The sequence below is a fragment of the Schistocerca cancellata genome, chromosome 2 (genome assembly GCF_023864275.1).
Source record: "Schistocerca cancellata isolate TAMUIC-IGC-003103 chromosome 2, iqSchCanc2.1, whole genome shotgun sequence".
Classification (NCBI taxonomy): domain Eukaryota; kingdom Metazoa; phylum Arthropoda; class Insecta; order Orthoptera; family Acrididae; genus Schistocerca; species Schistocerca cancellata.
Window position 1 is genome coordinate 596,187,410 of NC_064627.1, and position 24,530 is coordinate 596,211,939.

At 41.4% G+C, this 24,530-nt stretch overlaps 1 protein-coding gene across 5 annotated transcripts in view; it reads left to right on the plus strand.

Moving 5' to 3' along the window:
• LOC126162235 (rho guanine nucleotide exchange factor 12) overlaps window positions 1-24,530 on the plus strand; it is a 1,164,938-nt gene that overhangs the window by 941,327 nt on the left and 199,081 nt on the right. For all 5 annotated transcript variants that reach the window (XM_049918604.1, XM_049918605.1, XM_049918607.1 and 2 more), the window contains one exon: window positions 10,037-10,124. In XM_049918604.1, coding sequence (XP_049774561.1) covers window positions 10,037-10,124 — 88 coding nt within the window. The remainder of the gene's footprint in view (window positions 1-10,036; window positions 10,125-24,530) is intronic.

Here is a 24,530-nt window from a genome sequence, read left to right on the forward strand (position 1 = left end):
CAATACAATCCAGCGGAAAATCTGAGGAGTGTATTTGTAAGAATAGAACATTTTGAAACATGGTAGAGGAGGAGTAGGAGTAGGAGAGTTAAAGTAATCTGAATGTTATTTTGCCTCCATTTCTGTAAATGGGAATATGTGGTGCCAGTAACTCAATGTTTTACTGTAATATTCAGTGCTTCAAGTATGTGTTCCTGTGAAATCAAAGTTGTACTGAAGATAAGATGTCAGGTGCATTTTAATATTCATTGTTGATAGGCATAGAGTACTTGTTGTTGTTGTCTTCATTCCAAAGAGTAGTTTGACGCAGCTCTCCATGCTACTCTATCCTGTGCAAGCCTCCGAGTAACAACTGCAACCTACATCCCTCTGAATCTGCTTACTGCATTCATCTCTTGGTCTCCCTCTACATGCTTTCCTCCAGTACTAAATTGGTGATCCCTTCATGTCACAGAATGTGTCTTACTATTCTATCCCTTCTGGTCAGGTTGTACCACAAATTTCTCTTCTCCCCAATTCTATTCAGTTTATCCTCATTAGTTATGTGACCTATCTGATCTTCAGCTTTTTTCTGTAGCACAACATTTGAAATGCTTCTATTCTCTTCTTGTATAAGCTGTTTATCTTCCATGTTTCACTTCCATACATTACTACGTGCCATACAAATACTTCCAGAAACGACTTCCTGAGACTTAAATCTATACTTCACATCAACAAATTCTTTTCTTCATTAACACTTTTCTTGCCATTGACAGTCTACAATTTTATGTCCTTCCTACTTCGATCATCATCAGTTATATGCTTCCCAAATACCAAAACTCATTTATTACTTTAAGTGTCTCACTGCCTGATCTTATTCCCTCAGCATCACCTGGTTTAATTCGACTATATTCCATTATCCTCGTTTTGCTTTTGTTGATGTTCATCTTATATCATCCTTTCAAGACACTGTCCATCCCGTTCCGCTGGTCTTTAAGTTCTTTGCTGTCTCTCCAAAATTGCAATGTCGTCAGCAAACCTCCAAGTTTTTATTTCTTCTGCCAGGACTTGAATTCCTACTCTGAATTTTTCTTTTGTTTCCTTTACTGCTTGCTCAGTATATAGATTGAATAACATCAGAGATTGGCCCTGTCTCACTCCCTCCCCAACCACTGCTTCCCTTTCATGCCCTTTGACTCTCGTAACTGCCATCTGGTTTCTCTACAAATTGTAAATAGCCTTTTGCTCCCTGTATTTTACCCCTGCCACCTTCAGAATTTGAAAGAGAGTATTCCAATCAACATTGTCAAAAGCTTTCTGTAAGTCTACAAATGCTATAAACTTAGATTTGTCTTTCCTTAACTTATCTTCCAAGAGAAGTCATTGGGGCAGTATTACCTTGCGTGTTCAGAAATTACTCCGGAATCGAAACCGACCTTTCCAGAGGTTGGCTTCTACCAGTTTTCCGTTCTTCTGTAAATGATTTATGTTAGTATTTTGCAGCTGTGACTTATTAAACTGATAGTTTGATAATATTCACACCTGTCAGCATCTGCTTTCTTTGGAACTGGGATTATTATATTCTTCCTGAAGTCTGAAGGTATTTCACCTGTCTCGTACATCTTGTTCATCAGATGGAAGAGTTTTGTCATGGCTGGCTCTCCCAAGACTATTGGTAGCTCTGACAGAATATTGTCTACTCCTGGTGTCGTGTTTCAACTTAGGTCTTCCAGTGCCTTGTCAAATTCTTAACGCAGTTTCATATCTCCAATTTCATCTTAATCTACGTGCGTTTCCATTTCCATATTATTGTCCTCTAGTACATTGCCCTTGTATAGACCCTCTATATACTCCTTCCAGCTTTCTGCTTTCTCTTCTTTGCTTAGGACTGGTTTTCCATCTGAGCTCTTGATATTCATGCTTTCAGCCGTTCGCACTACTAGAGTGGGCGTCATGTAACTTGGCGGGTGAGGACTGGATGCTCAGTAACATGGAAGTCACATGACCTGCTGACCAATAGGAGTCAGTCAGCCATAGTGAGCACCCAATTTAATGTCATTTTGTGCACAGGAAGTTTACGACTGGTTTTAGCATTGTGTGTGGTGCTTTTCAGAAGTTATTGCAAGGCATTGTGGTAATATGAATGGCAACAGCAAATCTCACCCAGTACTACACAGGCAGGCGAGAGAAATAATATTTTGCATATATGTTATTTAGACAGGAGCTGGAAGTTGCAGCCACAACTGACAAAAAAGCATCGCCCAGTGTAGCCAAGTGCCAAGAATGAACAGCTAAGGCATGTGGTACCAGTTCGAGAACTGTAAAACAGGTTGCCAGTGAAGCCAAAGCATCTACTGAAGAGAACGAATCGCCTATTTTTAAGTCACCTGGTAAGCACCGAAATCGAAAGAAATTCATAAGTGAGCTCGACGATTTCAGCAAGAATGTATTACAGCGCAAAATATTTGACATGTATAGCCAAGGTGAATATCCTACAGCAGATAAATTACCGTATGTTCCTGCATGAGAGAAGCTGAAAGTTTCAACTGCAGCAAATCTGCCATGCACAGAATATTAAGGGAGATGGGATTTAAATACAGAAACAGCAATGATGGAAGAAAACTGCTCTTATAGAGAAGTGACATTGTAGCAGCAAGAACTGTGTCCTTGAGAGAAATGCACGAGATAAAACAGGCCAGAAAACCACATATTTATTATCTTGATGAAACATACGTTCACCAGAACAATTCAAGACCAATGTGCTGGAAGACAAGTGGTGATGTTGGTGGCCTGAAGGTTCCCGTGGGAAAAGGGAGACGTCATATTGTGCTTCACGCTGGTTCTGCAGAGACAGGCTTCATACCAGAGAGTAAATTAATATTTGAAACATTGAAGGCGAAGGAATCAGATGACTATCACTCTGTAATGACCTATGCTGTCTTAAAGTGGTGGTTTGTGCAACAGCTACTTCCGGACATGGAAGAGAATTCTGTTATTGTCATGGCCAACACAAGTGTGCACTCTGTACAAGTGAATAAGGCTCCTACTTCAAATATCAGGAAGGATGAAATTGTTTCATGGTTCTCGTCTAATGGAATTCCTCGCACAGACCAGGGCAGAGTTACTCATGCTCGTAAATGCATACAAGCCTAAATACCGCACTTACGAGATAGATGAACTGGCAAGACAGCATGGTCACAAAGTAATCGGGTTACCACCATATCACTGCCACTACAATCCTATTGAGCTGGTATGGGGGCAAGTTAAAGCCCATATCTCAGAAAGAAACAGCACCTTCTGAATTGCTGACTTGGAAAGACTCACTGTTTTCTGTTGTTGCTCTTTTTCTCTTGGGGGTTCACATGTTCCTTATCTTAAGCTTTTGCTGATAATCTTTGCTTTTTATTACTTTTTCATTTGGCAGATTGTGCTTTGGGATATCTGGAAGAGAAATTTTCAGGTCTCCTTGACCTTTTTTAAACTTAAGTGAACCACAGCCATTGGGCTTTCTTATGTTGCAAGTATGTTAACATCCTTTTAGATACCTTCACTGCATACATTCGTGTTACATGACCATAAGAGGCAATCCTCCACCTTGTGAATAATCTTAATCTACATACGTACTCCGCAAGCTACCACTCAGTGCGTGGCAGAGGGTATGCTGTACTGCTACTGGCCATTACATTTCCTGTTCCACTTGCAGTTAGAGCGATGCCTGTTTATGAGACCTGATTTCTCATTCCTTATCTGTGTGGCCCCTACACAAAATATGTGTTAGCGGCAGTAGAATCATTCTGCAGTCGCCTTCAAATGTCAGGTCTCAGACCTTACTCAATAGTGTTCTTCTCCGGGAATTCCCACTTGAGTTCCCGAAGTGTACCCACAACACTTGCATGCTGATCGAACCTCCCAGTAACAATCTAGCAGCTCGCCTCTGAACTGCTGTGATGTCGTCTTTCAATCTGACCTGGTGCAATGCTCACAAAATTGAGCAGGACTCAAGAGTACTCGCACTAGCATCCTGTATGTGGTCTCCTTTCAAATTCTCCCTATAAACTAAACTCGACCACTCTCCTTCCCTACCACAATCCTCTCACGCTTGCTCTATTTCGTATCACTTCGCAACATTATGCCCAGATATTTAAACACTGTGACCGTGTCAAACGTATCCGAACATTCCAGGTTTGTTTTTCCTACTCATCTACATGAAATAACATATTTCTACATTAAGGGCCAGCTGCCATTCACCACACCAACTGGAAATGTTGTCTATGTCATCTTGTATCATCATAGTCACTGATCTTTGACATACTTAGATAGTTCATGGCTGTGATGTGTTCTGTAGTCTCCCTCTCTCTCTCTCTCTCTCTCTCTCTCTCTCTCTCGCTCCCTTTTTTTTCCATCAACACCAGGATTTTTCTCAAAGCATTTCTTTCTTTGGCTTCAGGTCTTTCCATTGGACATCACTTTTTCATTGTAAGCACCTCTGCCACTTACAGAACCTCCAGTCAAATAACGGTACAGTAGTGTGTAACTTAGGCATTTAAGGACATTGATCTATTATTGCAGATGTCTGTAGTCAGTGGGGTACCTTCAGGTTGATAATGCATGTCACAGTCTTCTTTCTCTGATAGGTTAGTCTCAGTCTATTCATCTTGGTGTTGGGTGACAATGGTTACAGCCTCAGAATAAAGCTAGTGTAACCAAGGCTGAAACTTTGGTTTCATCAGTAATATTTTTTTTTACAATCTCACATGGTAACTTATCCAGAGAACTTTCACGTGAACTCATATATATGGTGTGCAGGCTTCCAGTGTTTGCAAAGAAATCATTATAACAAAAGAACTTGACATTTTATATTGTCAGGTAAATATGTAACAGACGAACACACACTCAAAGATAGTCACCATTTCATGACTAGTGCCGAGTCGTGTGGCTCATACACAACTGTGACGGGATACACCTATCAAGACATGTTGGGAAACTATGCAGTTCCACAGATGCCTCCTGACAACATTTTCCAGCTGGATGGTGCCCCACCACATTATCATGTGGATGTCTGCCACATTTCTCGTGGAGACATTTCCTGAGTGTTACTTGCCCCCCCCCCCCCCCCCCCCCCCCTCTCAGTCTCCTGATGTGACTCTACTGGACTACAGTGCATGAGTGTTTATCAAGGAGTTGTTTGCAGAAGAAGGGTCCAATACCTCGTACATTTGAGACAACTGGTATATGTCACAGTAGGGGCCATAACACGTGTCATACTTATGAACATTTGGTGATAAGTGTAAAATTGTTCCAGTATATGTAGAGCTACAAATGGTGCCCACACTCAGTTGTATGAACATGCATAAAAGTTTTTGAGCTCCTTTGTGCAATGTTGTACAAATAAAGTTTGAAACCTTAATAGCTACTGAAATACACACAAAAATTTTTGAATTGTTCAATTATTTCCACCATTCTCAGATTATCTTTTCTGGGGTGGGGGGCTAAAAAAAATGGATAATGGAAGCCACTATCCATGCATTCTCTCACTCCTAATCTAATTTCAAGAGCACTGGATGTATCTCCTCTGAAATTCAGTTTGGAGGTGGTGTTGGTCATGGTTTGTTAGATAACTGATTTTGTCTTGTTATCTAGGCTAAATTCTTCAAGATTTGAAGTAGGGTAGTTCGATTAGTGAGGAACACACCTTCCTGAAACTGAAGGGTGGTCATAACAAATCCCATGTTGCTGAGTTTCAGCTATGAAGGAATGGACTCAGATTCTTAATCTGCTGAGCACCTGGTCATCCCTTCCCGAAGCCCCATTGGTATTCCCCCAATTGTGGACCAGTTTGTTTTCTTGCCCTGTTCTGTAGAGCTTTTGAGAGGATATTGTAAATGTTTAGTGGGAGAGAGGTGCCTAGTTGCTTACATCGATTCTATCCCCATTCCGATGTAGTGGATGTATTACAGCAGAGGTCCATCTGCTAGGAAGTTGGCAGTTTCTCACTTTCCCAAATATCATGAATAATTGCAACAAGTTTATCAATTGCATTATCTCCTGCAGTCTTCCACAGTTCAGGAATTATCAGATATTCACCCTGTTCCTTATTGTCCTTCAGTGTTCGGATGATAATCTTGATTTACTCCTTCGTGAATGGAGACAGATCTATGAGGATGTTTGGATGTGATATCTGGAGCCTCAAACTAGAGGAGCTGTTAAAGATAAATGGATAGATTCTAGCAATTACCTTGATCACTGTGGGCTGATTTTCCCCTTTTGAAATCTCTGAACTGTAGGCCCAGAGGGTTGTATATGTTCAGAGTTGTTGTACGTCAGGTACGTGTCCATTTTATCAAAATTAGGTCATGTCTTATTTTTTTCAGTTTTGTTTGGTTTGTACTAACTTATTCTTTTTAAATGTGTGTATGATTCGTCCTGCAGATAGTTTTTAATGCAGAGTTTTTCATGTTTGGTATGTTGACCCTGTTGGTTTCATTTTCCTGGAAATTCCATTTTTGCCAAACAACCTCTCTTAGTTATACTGCTGCATCTTATTCATTACCCCAGTAAGAATGCTTTCTGAATGTTGCGAGTGGGACCATCTACTTAGCTGCTTTGAATATAGCTCCTTGCAGTTGTTCCTGTGTCCAGACTTACAGTTTCCAACTTGTGGCTGAATACTTGTTCTCTCCTTAGCTTGTCTCCGTCATATTTATAATTTTTTCTGGGACTGACCTCCTTGGTATTGGAATTAGATCACTCCTGTTCAAACATAAAAGTTAAACTGTGTCCAGGTTGGTATTTCTCACAGTCTTTACTTTATGATTTTCTTTTTGTGCCTTCCATGCAGTGGTGAAATAGTCAATTTGGAATTCTCGAAAGTTGGAGTTTGAAGACGTCCAGATCTTCTGCTTCCTGGGCAGGTGGTTCAAAGCAGTTGAATTTAGAATCAGACTGAATGTTCTGCGTCTCTTCTGTTCTCTCTTTGTAATTGGTTCACCTGTGAGCTGGTTAGTTTCCAACAATCTTCTGATACTTTTTTTTTTTTTTTTCTAGGTATGCTGGGCATTGAAGCCTCCAAGCAGAATGATGATGTATTTGTTATGTACTTTGGAGAGGATATCCTCTTGCTCCTTTCAGAATGTCTCGCTCTTCAAAGTGTCTTACCTGATTGATTGGTACATGTATGTTCACCATTGTGTAAACCTTCATTTGCACACCAAAAAGAAAGAGTAGAGGGTCAGATTGTAGGGAGAGTGAAGTCCATAACTGAACCCAAAATCTACCTGCCTAAGAGTGTTTTTATTATTATTATTATTATTATTATTATTTTATTTTTCCTTTTTGCCTTTGATTATAATGTAACCTTGTGACTCAAAGCAGTGTTCATCTAAGATTCTCATTTCCTAAACTACTGATATCAACTTCTACCACCTTTGTGGATGCAGACTGCCATTTTTTACTGTTTGTTGTTAAGTGACTCACCATAAACACTTCTTGCTGTTTTATTGACATAAATAACATTGAAGGCACACAGGGAGAAAATTTTGTCATTCAGTAAAGTCTATTTAGTATAGACCCCAAGGCTTTGTAAATACTGTAAATGTTCTTTCCTCCACTTTTTGTTCTGATTTTCGGCATCTAGTTACTTCCCAAAACTTTTCAAACAGTTTTATAGATTACTGTTTGTATAGTTCTCAATCGATTTCAGTTGCACTTGTGTGCGTATGCTCTGAAGTAACAGACCTGTGAAGTGCATGACTTGGCAAATATTAATAAGAATAATTCACATTATTTTTTTAAAAGTGTGCAGCTGTTGACAAACAAATGCTTTCATGTATTGTGGCGTCCTGTGCGCTTCCACATAAACTCAGTGTAGAAGAATATTTAAGTCATTCTGCTGGGCTGATAGTTCCTTGACTACAGTTTGTGTTTAACATAAATTGTTCTGTCCACTTTTTATTCAGTTTCATGAGTATGTCCAACTTCTCACAAGGAGACAGATTCTTGCATATCAGTCGTGATCATTTCATTTGCTACTGTTAATTGCTATCTGTTCCCGCCCACAAAATTATTCTTCTGCCTCATGACACTTCCTTGGTGCTGGCATGGTTCAGAATGACTTTTTCCAAAGCAAATGATTGTTGCAATTGTTATTTGCCAGCAACTCAAACCTTTTGGCAGCAGCAATGTATGTTATTAAAATACGAGAAATTATTTTTTACATCAGTTTTCAGAGCATGGTGCAGTGTGAGATTGTAAACAAACTGTACTGGATAAATCAAAATTATGACCATTACTACAGTGTTCTCCCCCCTGGGTCACTGTAACCATAGCCAAAACATTGATTTCTCCAGTGTAGTCTTTTACAGTATGACATGGTACCATTCGCAAAAAAAAGTTCATCAACTGACAGGCTGTGGAAGCCTATGCAAGTAAATTACTTTTGGCATATTAGAATAGCCTCAAGCAGGATATTACTGGAGGAGCTAGTAAATACAGTTTTCTTATACAGCAATTATTTTACAGTTTTCTTATACAGCAATTATTTTACAGTTTTCTTATACAGCAATTATTTTACAGTTTTCTTATACAGCAATTATTTTACAGTTTTCTTATACAGCAATCATTTTACAGTTTTCTTATACAGCAATCATTTTACAGTTTTCTTATACAGCAATCATTTTACAGTTTTCTTATACAGCAATCATTTTACAGTTTCCTTAATTATTTTACAGTTTCCTTAATTATTTTACAGTTTCCTTAATTATTTTACAGTTTCCTTATACAACATTTATTTATAAATTATTTTTCATATGATATAGCTCAAGGGAGGGTATTGCACATAGTCCAGCATCGCACTCTTCACAATAAATATGTCTTTCTTATTTTCTTCCCATTAATGTCTTCTTTGCTGCAGCACACTAGGTATATCTCACCGGCGCCAGTTTCTTCTCAGTAGAAGGAAATTATTTAGGAAAAGGTTGTACCACCAGTTGTGTTGGGTCTGAGACTTGGCAAGGACAAGCTAAATTGCTTTGCTGAGAGGAAGGACTCACGAATGCATTTTTTAAGTTAACTTTCCTTAAGCTGAAGTAGGAAATCAGTTATCCCGAATTTGTCACTGAGTTTCTTGTAAACCAAGGATGAATGTGGAGCTGCAATGCCCATCAGTTGGCAGAATTGCTTTACGTAATATTCTCAGAGAAATTTGCTTGTTGTGGTATAATTTGTCATGTATTGATCAGCTAAGTCAGTGCCACTCATTTTGCCTTTGTATTTGAGGATAACATATGCGTTTTTTACACTGTTTTCTTCCTCTTGATTTAGTGTAGTCTGTCACTGCGAATAATGGAAAGTGTGTGAATATATTTCTGGTCACATCATCACGTTGCCATCAGTTTTGCCAAGCACTATTCATAGAACATGCAGTGCAGCACTCCAGGCAGCCCAAACTCATTTCAGAGAACACTTGCGGTGAGGCAATGGACCACCCCAAGTCCAGTTCATAGAGCATGATCTAGGGGTTTATCCTGTTGGAAGACATTATTCAATACAGGACTGAAATTTGTTACTGTGTTGTAGAACTCTTAGCATGGAGTTCACATCTTCATCGGTGCAAGTTTTGCTGTAAATTATCCCATTTCAGTGTTAACATTACCTCTCTCTTAACCTTACCATCCAGTATGATTGGACTTGATTGATTTATTGATTTGTTGATATTTTAAAAATAATGATTCTGAATGAAGTTCATTTGTAGTAATACCAGTGCTTAATTTAAAAGAAAATGTTAATGGGATCTGTGTTGATGTTGTCAGTCTCCTGCGTTGTAACAAACAAAATAATTTGCAGACTTATGTATCACACCATAAATAATTTTACCCATCATACAACTCCATGTAAAGTGCTGTAGAAAGAAAGAATTTCTATACTCATAAATGAATACAATGATAAAATCAATACAGTTTCTTGGATAATACACTCTTTAGCAAGTAATATAAAACAACTACTGCAGACAGATGAACTGGATGTAGTTATAATCAATTGGAAAATATTTTTTCTGTTGCAGATCAAAATGCCCTGTACCTGGTAAATACTTCACATAATGGAGCGCAGATTTATGAGCTGGTGGCGGCAACACCTAATGAGAAGAAGACGTGAGTGCTCTTCGTTTTCATTACCTTTCTTTCATGTATTTGTTTGCTAGGGATTTTGTTGAAGCAAAGTTTTCAGTCATCATATGTTAGATAATATTCAGACTGGAGAACATACTGTAATATTAATGGTTAAATATAAGGTATCATTTTCTCCTCATTTAGTTCATGCGTTGAATCGTATCGTGTAGCAGTTGGTTCCCAAGTCATAATGAATTAAAAGGGTTATGATGCAGTGTGTACTTGTGTATGTGGTGAACTAAATAGCAGATAACTATTTAAATATTGCTGGGAATAGTTTATGTAGTTGCTTGGAGCATAAGGTCAATAATATAGTCAAGAAATGAACTGTTTGACTTGGAGACACCAGAATAAAAGTATATTGTTCTTTGCCATTGATTTGCAGGGATTACTTAAACAATGTGGCTTTGCATAATAAGAATGTGTGTTGTGCTTGTTGGTGAGAGGCTATTTTTTATAGGGCGAGCATGTTCACAGTTCGCATTTGAGAAATTGGGTAAGGAGAGTGGTCATTTGATTATCTAGTGTGGCTGCCAGCTAATTTAGAATGTGGTGACTCATGATTGGCTATATCATATTATATTAATAATTGCCTCAAGATGTACTGATGCCATAAGTACTAGTAATTGACTCCAAAATGTACACTTCAAGATTACTTTCAAAGGGGAAAAAATTGTTACAAATAATCCAACTTCATAATTCTAACGTGTACCTCTGTGCACCATGATTCTTGTGCTATGGTTGTTAGCATTCCCTCCTACTGAAGAATAGACCAATCTATCCTAGAGGACCTTTAATGTCTAGCCAAATGGTGATATCGCCACACTGACAAGTTCTATAGCAAGAATGTGATAAAATGATCAATAAATAAATATTACAAATTTTATGCAGCAGTGGATAACAGATTTTGAAAGATCTTTTTTCATAAGCTTGTTTCTTCCAGTATACTACATTGCTCCTTAACTAGTGCGTTAATTTCTCTTGGATGTCATCATAACTGTATTACCATTCTGACACTGCCCTGCTCCTGATTTTCGCCATTATTCTCGGCTGTCGTGTTTACTTTCAAATGAAGAGTTACCAATAAATCAAGACTTACAGAACTATAACAGACATAAATTGCTGTGCATATATCTGCAGTCTCCATTCCTTCTCTCCCAGTGTCATTTAATACTATTGTTTGTTAGTAATGGGACACACCTTAAATATGTCATTCATTTAGTCATTGTTTTCTGTAAACCCCTTTATGAAGAACTGTCTTCCGGTAATGTGGAATGAGCCAAGATATGCATTAAAATGCAAGAGGAATTATGTCAGGTGGCACTAGTAGAGTATGCTACTAATGAATTGTAGCAACTGCTAATGTACTTGCTTTGATAATTATATGACTTTCTGCTAGAGTGCCAGTACTTTATATATGAGGGGTGTGAAACAGGCTGCTCGTAACAGTTTCTTTATGCAAATTACATTCAGCCCATTAAACATGCTGAGAGTGGAAGGAGTCAGTTTCTTTGGGCCAGTTGCTTGTTGTTGGGGTTTCACGCATCCAAACCATGCTTGCTAATTCACAATGTGGTTGTAAACTTGTCCTACTGCGCTGTGCCATACCTCATATTTTGGAAAATAACTCTGCTGCAACATTTTTTTTTTTTTTTTTTTTTTTTTTTTGTGCTAGTCGGTCTTCCAAATCAAACATTCGTACCATTAAGTATCTGTATATACTGTTTTCATCCAGTGTGGTTTGCTCTCTCTCTCTCTCTCTCTCTCTCTCTCTCTCTCTCTCTCTCTCTCTCTCTGCACCATTGTTACAGTGAATTTGATTCTTAGAACAACACCTTTCTCCCCCTTCTGATAATTCTTTTCTTTTTGACAGATGTAAGTTTTTGGACACTTTTACATTGTGACAAGAAAAGTTTTGTTCTTCAGTTGTTGCTTTATTGTTAAGATATTCCACACAAAAACTGACTCTCATTTAACAGCTGAAGTTGCCTTGAACTTAGTGATGATGTAGAGAGATATTAGTTGTAGTGGAGGGGACAAACAAAATGGAAATGCTTATTTTCCAAAATGAATTTGTGTAAGAGCACAATAGGCAATTAGGGTCATATGTAGACAAGAATGTAAGCCAGATTCAGTTATGCAGAAATGTGGAGCACAGGGATACAAAGTTGCACAGTGGATAAAGTGGAAGTGCAGAGTTTGAACCGTAATTAGGTAAAGCAGTCAACAAGAAAAGGTTAGACTACATAAGAGATTTTAACTACCTGTAATACTGGCTACTTTAGAGTATGTAAGTAAAAGTAACAGTTAACCTTGTAAATCACAACTGAAAAATAAACCAGAGAGTTAAGGAAACCTTGCTTAAATTCTGTTTGCTCTATAGTTCCCGTATTTCTCCTATTTCTTTGGAGGCAGTTACTGTAAAGATTTTCGTTTTCTTTCCTTTATTTCTGTCTGTTTTATTTTGCAAAATTTTGGAGATGACTTGGTGTCACATAAGGTGACAAAGCATTGATGAAAAAGCTTTGTAATTAAATAGTACTACTAGTAAACTAGAAGAAAGGAGGCTGCTTGGAACTGCGGAGGAGACAGATTTAAGTTTGTAATGAATTCATTTATAGACCACATAATAGTAAAATTGATAACCAGTTTCTGTTGTTTAGCCTTCATCTGATCCAACAATTACAGCAGTGACACATAGAACTACCCACCTGTGCATTTCTGATAAAGTCTGATGCGATTATGGGTACAAAGCTGAATCCAGTCATGAACTTTATAAACTAATATATTACCAAACATGGACTTAAATAATCGAATAATCTTGAGCTGGACTGAAATGGCAAGAATTGCCAGTCCTAGTCCTGTACGCGCGTTGTACAAATTTGTGACTGGGAACTTCGGTGTAGTAATTATGAGGTGGTTCTTTGAAATAATGGTCATGGAGAATTACCCAGAGCTCATAATTCGATGTATTTGATCACATTAAGTGTGTGTCTTCAGCTGAAATTCCATTACCGTGTTATATGTAAGTGTGTGTATGTGTGTGTTCTTTTGAGTCTCCTTTACAGAGTATACATACATTACCCGATTTGTCCTTCTTAATGAAATTTCCTTTAAATCTTTTCATTTTAAATGCCATTTAAAGACTTCTGTGCACTGTGAGGTAGCAGTGTACCCAAAGTGAATTCTTCATTGAATTCGTGGTTTTCTTTTGGTTCCATTTTTAATGGTGTAGGGCTTTCTGGCCTTTATAAGGAAGAATTTTGAGAATATCTTGTAAGGTCATTAATTTCTTCGAGCAGAAGAATGGTTACTATGTAGCCAAACTTACTGAAGAGAGTTATATTTGCCTAATACCATTATAAGCATGACAGAAATAAACATGACATATTCCTACAAAGACAAATGAAAGTACCATTCAGTTTTCTTCTGGAAAGGCTATGACAAGTTTCCTTCTCTGTCTTAGTCCATTTAGGACTAGCATTTCACCTCTAATTACTCCTTTGTTAATAGGAATAAGAAAGCTAATCTTTCTTCTTTTCCAGTCTTCAATAAGTTTGAGTTTTTTTTTTTTTTTTTTAGAATAGTCATTCGTGTATATTTTGCTGTAATCTACACTGTACATTGAAATATTCCTGGTGGCGGTGCCTCAGATTACACTGTTCATAGTTGTAGTCCTGCAGTGGATGCTAACACTCACTCCGTGTGCAGATCGTTCCTGCCGCCTTCACAATGTGCAGTTACTACATCTAAAAGCTAAGAGTATCGTGAACCACTGATGGTACTCCGTGACAATTTTCTCTCCCTGCTTAAATCAACATGAGTAGATGGCGTCATAAATCAAACTTCAAAAGACTGAATATTGACACATTTGACTCAACTGGGTAGAGGATACACCTTAGCACCTCATGGCTTTCTGTCCTGGGGCTATAGAGGGGTGTGTGACTTCATTCATTGGGTAGCACATACTGCCAGTTAAGTTTCCATTGATGCTGCCAATCAGAGTGCACTTTTTCAGATCTAAGATGAGATGTGGTGCTGCTGCATTGGAGTAGCAGTGAGCCAGAGCATAACAGCAGTTGACTACGATACAGTCTGACATTTGGAAATGTCGCTTTCCTGTAAAAGCATTGATAGCTGGGAAGTCATCAATAATCTTTCATTCCATTAAAGCTTTTTTAACCACAGGATGTGAAAGAGAGAACATGTTTTCCTTTTTAAGCTGTGCTTCCGTTGTGAGTACAGTAATAGAAAGTTTAATATTTAATCTTACTGGAACTTCCTTTCACTGAATAAATATGTTAAATTGTATTTGCACTGGGGAATAAGCAGTTTAGAAAGTGAATGGTACAATTTTGGAATAGACATTGAAATATTTCATCATCTCATTCTCATCGGCATGCTTATCTGCCAATATTAACGCACTCATAGTGATGTGCAATGTATGAGCCAAATTATGATTGGAGTTCCACAAGAAATCAGAAAATGAGCCATTTATTTGTGGGCCTGGAACAAGTTCCTGCACATGACAATACAAACAGTTCCAAGTGTCAGCAGCCTTATTTCGATGTGCAAGATAAAGTTAAAATAGTTCCTATTCACACACCACTGATATATGCTCTGTAGTGATCTAGCAGTAGTCTCAAAGATCCTGTTACCCAACTCCTGAGCTGGAAGACATACTTTGCTAACAATTGTACTCTGCCTTAAGCTGATTCCTAGCAGCTTATGCTGATCATCACCGTAAACAGGGCAACAGTTGAACTTGTTTCGCCCTTATCAAAACCATTTATGTGGAAACGAGCAGTTTATTTGCTTCATTTAAACCATGTCAAGTTTGTTTGTTCCATTAATGTCTCTTCCAGCTGGCTAAGAAATCTACTATTTAATACGAGGTGTATTACTGATCTATCGCAAGTGCACACATCAAGTTACAACATTTCCCTACGATAGTTGGCACAGATTATGCTGACAGTAATCTTAAAATTTTTTTAATCTTTCTGTACTGTAAGAATAACTTTTTTGGCAACTGTGGTCCACTAACACCTGACTTTCAGATGCTCAGGTCTGAGGCACAGAACAAATGGATTTTGACGTAAACACAGACAGTCTCATTGCCTTCCTTGTCTCCTATGCAAACAAGTGCTGTCTCCTGGCAGGAATCCCTTCATTATAATCTCTCATTGGTTTAATGTTACTGGGGATTGCATGACATCACGAAGGTCTCTGAGGTTTAAGCAAGTGTAGCAGACTGAGACCAGATATTTCAGCATGCATTATGCTGCTGCCCCATAACCATTGCTTCAGATTGAAATGATATTATCACCACACAAATTAAAATATGTATCTGTAGTTTATCTGTATCTGATAGTTAATTTTCTGGTCACTCCACCCTTATATTCTCAGAAACTGTATGTTGCATCGTCAGAGAAGTCCTATAATAGGTGCAAGAAGGCTCGTTGTATAAATACTTTATGATAGACTGCTCTTCATGTGTATTTGATGTAATTCTGTCAGAAAGTCAGTACAAATAGAAAGCCTGTAGTGTTTGTACAAATGACTGAATGGGTAGTTGCAGTTCTATTCAATGAACTGTCAGGGTTTACTTACATGTATACTGCATAAATCACTGTGAAGTGTAAGGCTGAGACTAAGTTTATTGTACCACTTATTAAGGCTTCTTTCCACTCTTTTCACATGTGAAACACCAGGATAAAATTTTTTAAATGCCACTGATGTTGTCTTCGTGGTTATTACAGGATTGATATGTGGGGGATTGTAGTACATGCCTAAATTCATCACTTAAAGCTGATTCTTGAAACTTCTTTAGTAGGCTTTCACCAAATACTTCTGAGTGAAACAAACTGGTGATCATCGATGATGGGCCTTCTTCGTAATCTCCAGTATCCCTTGTTAGTCCTAGTTGGTACAGGTCCCACACACTTCAGCAGTATTGTAAGCCAGGATGCAAAACTGGTTTGTAAGCAGCCTCCTTTGTAAGCAGCCTCCTTTGTAAGCAGCCTCCTTTGTAAGCAGCCTCCTTTGTAGGCGGCCTGCATTTTCCCCAGTGTCCTGCCTACTACCCAAAGACTGTCACATACTTTATCTACAACTGAGCCAATGTGGTGATCATTCCATGTCATATCCCTACAAACTGATACATCTTGTTGTTTGCATGAGTCGACTGATAGCAACTGTGACCCATTGCTGTTGTAGTCATCAGATAATATATTTTTTTCATATTGTGGACAGTCCTAATTTAAGAACATTTAAAGTTTATTGCAAATCTTTACACCACTTTCGGATTCGCTCAAGGTCTGACTGAACATGTGCAGCTTCCTTCATATTGTACTTTCGTACAGACAACTGCATTGTCTGAGAAGGGATTTGAGATTACTGTTGAGTGCAAGCTCATTCATATACTCAGGCTGTCAAAACAAGTGCAGCCGGAAGACCTTGTTGGATGTTAGTGTAACTTTGTATACATAAACAACTGTTGTGACACAGCTATCTGACCAGTAGCACCTAACCTCAGTACGATTGTGCCAGTGAATTATTAAAACATTTGCCTATGTAAAAATGGGATACAAAGAACATTCTATGCAGACATCTCACAGATGACATTGACACTTTCTGGAACTTAGGGTGCAGGCTTAGCGATGACTGTTGCATAAGCCTGGTGGGACTGGCTGTATCATCATGTGGAGGGGTACACTTGTTCCACATTATAGGCTGCCAAAGGCAGCGATGTTGAGCTGCTCACTAATTGGCTTGCCAGGAGAGACAATGTCACCAGATATTTGATTGGGGTATGAGGAGGCTTTGCAAAGTAGTTCCCACATTTGGAGTGTCATCTAGAGGAGGCCGTTCCTGCCTGTCTGCTGGTGACACCATCATATGAGGAGGGATGTTGTCTGGCAGATAATGTGGATGTAACATATTGATATCCCTCCCCTCCCCTCCTCTCCACTCTCAGGGAAGAGCAACAATGGCCCACTATTTGGAGAAAAGTGAGGCATCCATCAGAATCCCAGCTCCTGCTCTAGCATTGACCAGGTTGCGGCACAGGCAGGGTGTTGACAAGGACTGGCCGTTGTCATGATGGGGTGCCACCAGCTGACACCCGAACTGAATGCCACCTGGATCTGAAACTGAGAGGGAGTCACAACTTGTGGATGGAGTTGGTTCATCTGTTGCTGTTACAATGTGTAGTTGGTGGAGACGATCACATACATGGCTTTGCTCAACAAACCACAACCATCCTGGACAATCAGTGTTGTTTCCCCAGGTGCTCAAGGTAATGCTGAAACAAGGCTACAACCAATCTAACACCAAAGGGAAGACTGTATTTAGTGTGTCCAAAAGGCATATTGACGTCTGCAGTTTGCTGGTTGTCTTCAAGTGGCAGCTGTAAATAAGCATCCATCAAGATGATTTGGAAAAAGAAATTCCTGTGTCTGAGATTCACCATGGGAAGAGGATAAATGTCGACAGTGGCCTGAGCATTCACCATTGCCTTACCTCAGTAGAGGTGGAGGGTGCCATTGGCCCATACAATGACCAATGGCATGGCCCACAAGGTTGCTTAGTACCAGTCATATCCAGGTGTTCAAATTGCTGCTTCATGCTGTTCCTTGAGGCAAGTGGAATGGGGCGGGCCTTGTAAAACTTTGGAACTGCGTCTGGGTGGGGAGTGATATGAGCGGTATAGCTCTTCGCACCATACTGGGAAGCAGAGAACAAGTAGTAATACTTGGAACAAAGTTGATGACATGACAGCGTGCTGTCAGTCAAGTGAATTCGGTGAGCCTCATCATGGATTGCAGACCCTAGGAGATGAAAAGAGGTAGAGACCAAGGATGTTAGTGATTTTGTGGCAGTGGTTCACAAAGATCATGTCTGGCACCCTTGTCGACCAGTACTGGATCTGGACAGTGCAGTGACCCTTAATGTGAATGACTTGCCCTTAATGTCAGAGTAATTTAAGTCACCTTCTACCCTGTCTGAGAAAAGCTGCTGTGCTACCTAAAACACCGAAGCATTGGTGTTAGCAAACAAAAAAGCCCCTTTTGCAACATCGCCGAGGGTACCATGATCTCCCCCCTGCACGTCTGGAGGTTAGATTAGGCCCGAGGTATTCCTGCCAGTCATAAGAGGCAGCTAAAGAAGTGTCTCATATTTCAGCTGTTATGTGATGGTCCCCTGTAGGGTTTGACCTCCATTTTTCAAAATTTTCCCAAAGAGTCAGCCAATTGAGGAAGGGCGCCTTACATGGTGCATGATGTCCATAATGCGCATTGTGGGGCATTTAAGAGGACAAGTTTGGGGAGGTGAAGAGCTTGCCCAAAACGCGGTCAGGGTTGGTCTTGATCAAAACAGCATCCTCTGCCCAGTCACAGGCACTACTCGCCTTTGACAAATATCATGTTTCACAGGGACCTTCTTTTGCAGTCTGACGATGAGCTGTGCACCAGTTTAGAGTGGCAAGGTGTCCATTTCGTCCAGCATATCCACTGGGGTCCGAGGGATTATCAGGTTCTCATCGGTGCCTTCATCTTGGCCTTTGAGGGTGACACATTACCTGAGAAGGTCAAGGTGATGGTTTACCGCTGTGACGTAAAGCCATATATCCCTTCCCCAATGCTGTGCTTTAAGTGCTGGAAGTTTGGCCATATGTCTTCCTGCTGTACTTCCAGCATCACCTGTCGGGGTTGTGGATGTCTTTCACATCCCAATACTCCATGTGCCCCACGTCCCATCTGTGTCACCTGCGGAGAGCACCATTCACCTTGCTGCCAGACTGCAGGATTCTCCAGAAAGAAAGAATAATAATGGAATAAAAGACCCTAGACCAACTGACCTACACTGAGGCTAAGAGGAAATATGAGAGGCTAAATCATGTGCATATGATGTCAACCTATGCTGCTGGTACAACAACGGTTCTACCATATTCCGTTCTGCTGCGTACAGTTGGCTCTCAGAGCCATCAGCCTCCACCTGCCCCCTTCTTGATGGTGAGGTGCATTTCTCTCCCTGTTGTCCCCACTCCAACCAGCCGGAGAAGCATAAGTCTTCTTCGGCTCCTCTTGCCAGGAAGGGATCCCTTGTGTCATTCCCGTACCAGGTTCTTGCTAGTGGCAAAGCTGACACCCACCAGTGGCTGAACAGCAAGAGAAACCTAAAAAGAAACAGACCCCCAAGAACCAAGGCACTGCAGTGGCACCCACACCACCACCACTACCTACAAGCTCTGTGTCTGATGATGAGGTGGAGATTCTGGCATCCACTGAGGACCTAGACCTCACTGGGCCCTCAGATACAGTGGATAATGACCACACAGGTACTCATCTGGTAGTACCAGTGGACCCTGAGGCATAGGCTGCATCAGCGAGTGTTTCATGCCTTCCTAGTATCATGATAACATAATCCTCCAGTGTAATTGCGGCAGTTTTTCCACTACCTGGCTGAGCTGCAGCAACTGTTAAGCTTTACACCTGTTTTCTGCATTGCCCTCCAGGAAACCTGGTTCCCGGCAATGCGGACCCTTGCTCTCCGTGGCTATAAGAGATATTTCAGGAACCGCAGCAACTATAATAGTGTGTCAGGTGGAGTTTGTGTCTATGTCCTGAACTCAGTATGTAGTGAAGCAGTGCCCCTTCAAACCCCTCTTGAAGCTGTGGCTGTCAGGATAAGGATGACTCGACCTCTGTCTCTTAAATGCAGGTGCCTCCACACATTTCAGTGTGGCACATATTCGGCCATTGATCTCTCAGTTTGCAGTCCTGACCTTTTCCCATGTATCCACTGGAGTGCACATGATGACCTGTGTGGTAGTGACCACTTCCCCATCTTCCTGTCACTCCCCCAGCGTCATGACCACAGACGCCTACCCAGATGGGCTTTAAACAAGGCAGCCTGGGAAGTATTCACCTTTGATGTCACCTCTGAATCTCTCCCACATGGTGCCATCGATGTTGTCGTTGAGCAGATCACTACAACAATTGTTTCTGCAGCGGAAAATACGATCCCTCATTCTTTAGGGTGCCCCCCAGTGAAAGACAGTCCCTTGGTAGTCGCCGGAAGTTGCTGAAGCAATTAAAGAGTGTCGGCGAACTCTGCAGTGATATAAATGGCACCTTTCCTAGAGCACCTAATAGCTTTTAAGTGGCTGTGTTCCCATGTTTGCCGGCTTATAAAACGATGGGAACAGGAGTGTTGGGAGAGGTACATGTTGACCATTGGGTGCCATGCATCACCTTCCCAAATCTGGATGAAGATCAGACATCTTTTTGGGCACCAGACCCCAGCACATGTCCCTGGCATTAAAATCAATGGTATGTTATCTGCTGAATATATGCAATTGCCAAACACTTTGCTGAGTACTATACTAGAGCCTCTGTGTCAGACAACTGCCCCCCAGCCTTTCGCACCCTCAAACAGCGGATGGAAAGGAAAGTTCTCTTGTTCACTAAATGCCACAGTGAACCCTATAATGCCCCATTTACAGAGTGGGAGCTCCTGGGTCCCCTTGCACATTGCCCCAACACAGCTCTTTGGCTGGATCGGATCCATAGTCAGATGATTAAACATCTCTCATCTGACTAAAACCAACATCTCCTTGTTGTCTTCATTGGGTTTGGTGTGATGGTGTCTTTCCATCACAATGGTGGGAGAACATCATCATTCCGGTGCTCAAACCTGGGCAAAACCCACTTGATGTGGATAGCTACCAGCCCATCGGTCTAACAAACTTTGTTCGCAAGCTGCTGGAATGTATGGTGTGTCACCAGTTGGGTTGTGTTCCGGAGTCATGTGGCCTACTGGCTTCATGCCAGGGCAGTTACCGCCAGGGTTGCTCTACCACTGATAATCTTATGTCCCTCGAGTCTGCCATCCAAAACAGCCTTTTCCAGACTCCAACATTTGGTCGCCATCTTTTTTGACTTACGTAAAGCATACGACAAGACCTGGCGACATCATATCCTTGTGATATTGTATGAGTGGGATCTCCAGAACCTGCTCCCAATTTTCATCCAAAACTTCCTGTCGCTCCGTACTTTCCATGTCCAAATCGGTGCCTCCCATAGTTCCTCCCATATTCAGGAGAATGGCAATCCATAGGGCTCCGTATTGAGTATCTCTATATTTTTAGTGGCCATTAACAGTCTAGCAGCAGCTGTAGGGCCGTCAGTCTCACTTTCTCTGTATACGGATGACTTCTGCATTTCGTACTGCTCCTCCCGTACTGGTGTCCCTGAGCGGTGCCTACAAAGACCCATTCACAAGGCACAGTCATTGGGTCTAGCCCACGGTTTTCAGTTTTCAGGCACCAAGTCATGTGTTCTGCGTTTCTGTTGTCATCGCACTGTTCGTCCTGAACCAGAATTTACCTTAATGATGATCCACTCACTGTAGTGGAGACACATCTATTCTTAGGACTGGTTTTCGATGACCGATTGACTTGGCTACCTCATCTTCACCAGCTTAAGTGGAAGTGCTGGCAGCACCTACATGCCCTCTGCTGCCTGAGCAACACCAAATGGGGTGCAGATAGCTCTACGCTGCTGCAGCTCTACAGAGCTCTTTTTCAGTCCCGCCTTGACTATGGGAATCTGGTTTATGGTGTGGTGGCATCCTCAGCATTGCATTTGCTCAATCAAGTGCACCGTTGTGGCTTTGGCCTAGCGAAGGGAGCTTGTAGGAAAAGTCCGGTGACCAGTGTTCTGGTGGAGGCCAAAGTCCCTCCATTGAAGGTTAGGTGTGCACAACTGCTCATTCGTAGTTCTCTTGTGCATCTGAATTACCATCTCCTTTTCCCAACCATGGCTGTTCATCTCCTGCATTGGTGGCCCAGGTCAGGGCTTATGATTGCAGTTCGCGTCCAGTCCCTTTACCACCTCTCCTCGAGGTCCATTCACATACACCTTCATGGTGTACACCTAGGCTGCAGATTCTTCTGGACCTTTTGTGTGGCCATAAGGACTCCGTTAACCCTGCGGCTGTCCCCTATCACTTCCTCTCGATTCTCAACATATACCAGGGCCGTGAAGAGGTTTACACCAATGGCTTGATGGTTGATGGTCACATAGGCTTTGCTATGTTCGTGGAAGACATATTAAACAGCACTCCTTGCCAGCCAGCTGCAGTGTTTTCGCTGATGGGCTGGCGGCCATATCTTGTGCTCTTGAGCACATCCACTAATGCCCTGGTGAGTCGTTTCTCCTGTGTACTGACTCCTTGATCAGCCTACAAGCTATTGACCAATGCTACCCTCACTATCCTTTGGTACTGTCCATTCAGGACTCCATCTATGGTCTGGAATGGTCCCATCATTGAGTGGTGTTTCTGTGAATCCCTGGACAAGTCGGAATCCCAGGCAATGAACTTGCTGACAGGCTATGCGGAAACAGTTTCTGGAGATGGGCATCTCCGAAACTGACCTGCGTTCTGTCTTATGCCACAGTGTTTTTCGGTTTTGGGAGACAGAATGGCATAACAATATGCACAACAAACTGTGTGTCATTCAGGAGACTGGGAATGTGTGGAAATCTTCCATGTGGTCCTCTCGTAGGGAATCAGTTGTTCTCTGCCGGCTCAGCATTGGCCATACTCTTACGTCATGAGGACCCACCTCAATGTCGCTGTGGCTCACAAATGATGGTCATCCACCTCTTGCTGGACTGCCCACTTTTAGCCTCTCTGCAGTGGACTTTTAACTTTCCCAGCACCCTGCTTTCAGTGCTGGGCGACAGTGCCTCAACAGCAGCTTTAGTTTTAAGTTTTATTTGTGAGGGTGTGTTTTATTGTGATCTCTTCTACATGTTTCTTGCATTTCTGTGTGGTTTTCTTGTCCGATTCTGTCCATTTTAGTGTCTGTTGCCCTTCTGTCATTCTTGTGATTTTCTCCTTTCTTACAGCTGTTTTTTGTATGTCTCGCTTATTTTACCCCACTCTTGTGGAATTATTTGAATCAGAATGAGGGACCGATGACCTACCAGTTTGGTTGCTCCCCCCCTCCCCCTTTTAAACCAACCAACCAACCCACCCATGGTCTGTAAAATGCTGTTCCAGTTGGTTGATGTAAGTCATCCAGTGTTCGTGGTTTGGATCGAAGGGACTGAATTCCAGATGCATGCGCCTAATATCGACATAATGCCGGTCCTGATTCCCTATTGGAAGAAGATGCATTCCTGAATCATATTCATCTTTTTGAGAGAAGTGACAAGAGCTCTGAGGATGTGGCAGAGATCTTACAGTTGTGCTATCTACGTGGGGGTACGCGGAAGAAGACGGTGAAGTGCATTTGAAGGCCACCAGGGTCCGCTATCGGACAAGTGGCGGGAGAGCCAAGTGATATGATGTCCACAATTGGAAGGAGTGAGATCAAGATCAGAAGGAAACCTAGTGACAGGCGTTGAATTGTAGACTGTACCATGGAGCGTAGGCAGTCAAACGACCACAACCACCAAAATAGACAACAGACAACTGTTCACCACAGGAAAGGGTGTGGAAGTGTCATGCGTTTGAATCAGTACCGGCTGCGCCACTGTTCTTATGTAGCTATCTGATCAGGAGCATGTCGTCTGAATATGTCTGAACGAATGCAGTGTTTGGAACAACTAAACAAGATGGAGTACAAGTAATGAACCGTTAATTAGAACACTCAGCCCCGCAAGAGTGTTATACACAGATTGTTCCACACAGACTTGCAAGCAAATGTCCCAGATATCCTCAGCGCAAGTTTGCAGGAACTCCTACTGCAGGCATGCTGAAGAGTGCTGCATAGGCCTGGCGGGGGGTGGTTATAATATTACGTGGGGGGGGGGGGGGAGGGGGAGGGAGGGATGTACTCCCTTTGTGTGATTGGATGCTGCCAGTCATGAGTTGCTAACTAATCAGCTCGCTGTGTGAGAAATCATCTGATGTTTGATTGGATTCTGAGGGGATCTTGGCAAAGTAATTACCCTGTCTGGAATGCCCTCTGTAGCAGGCCGCTAATATCTGCCTTTCTAAGTGGCTGCACCTGCAGTGCAGACCATTGGTGATGCCAGAACGTATAAAGAGATGATGTGTAGCATATGCTGTGGACAAAAACAACACAGTTGGCTGGTATATAAATGATTAGAGCTACAGTTCTCTGTAATAGGGAGAATGGCAACCAGAATTCAATGCATTTAATGTTGTCACCTGGTCTGCTATGGTATACAAGGGACATGAACAATGTCATATGTTGAGTGATCAGTGTGAAGGACATTAAGGTGTCACATACTCCTGTGGAATAGCATTATCAGGAACTGAGAGGGTTTGGAAGGCGCTTCCTTGTGGATATTCATTTGATAGGTTGATAAAATCATAAATTATCCATATTTGTGGGACATTTGGATGTGA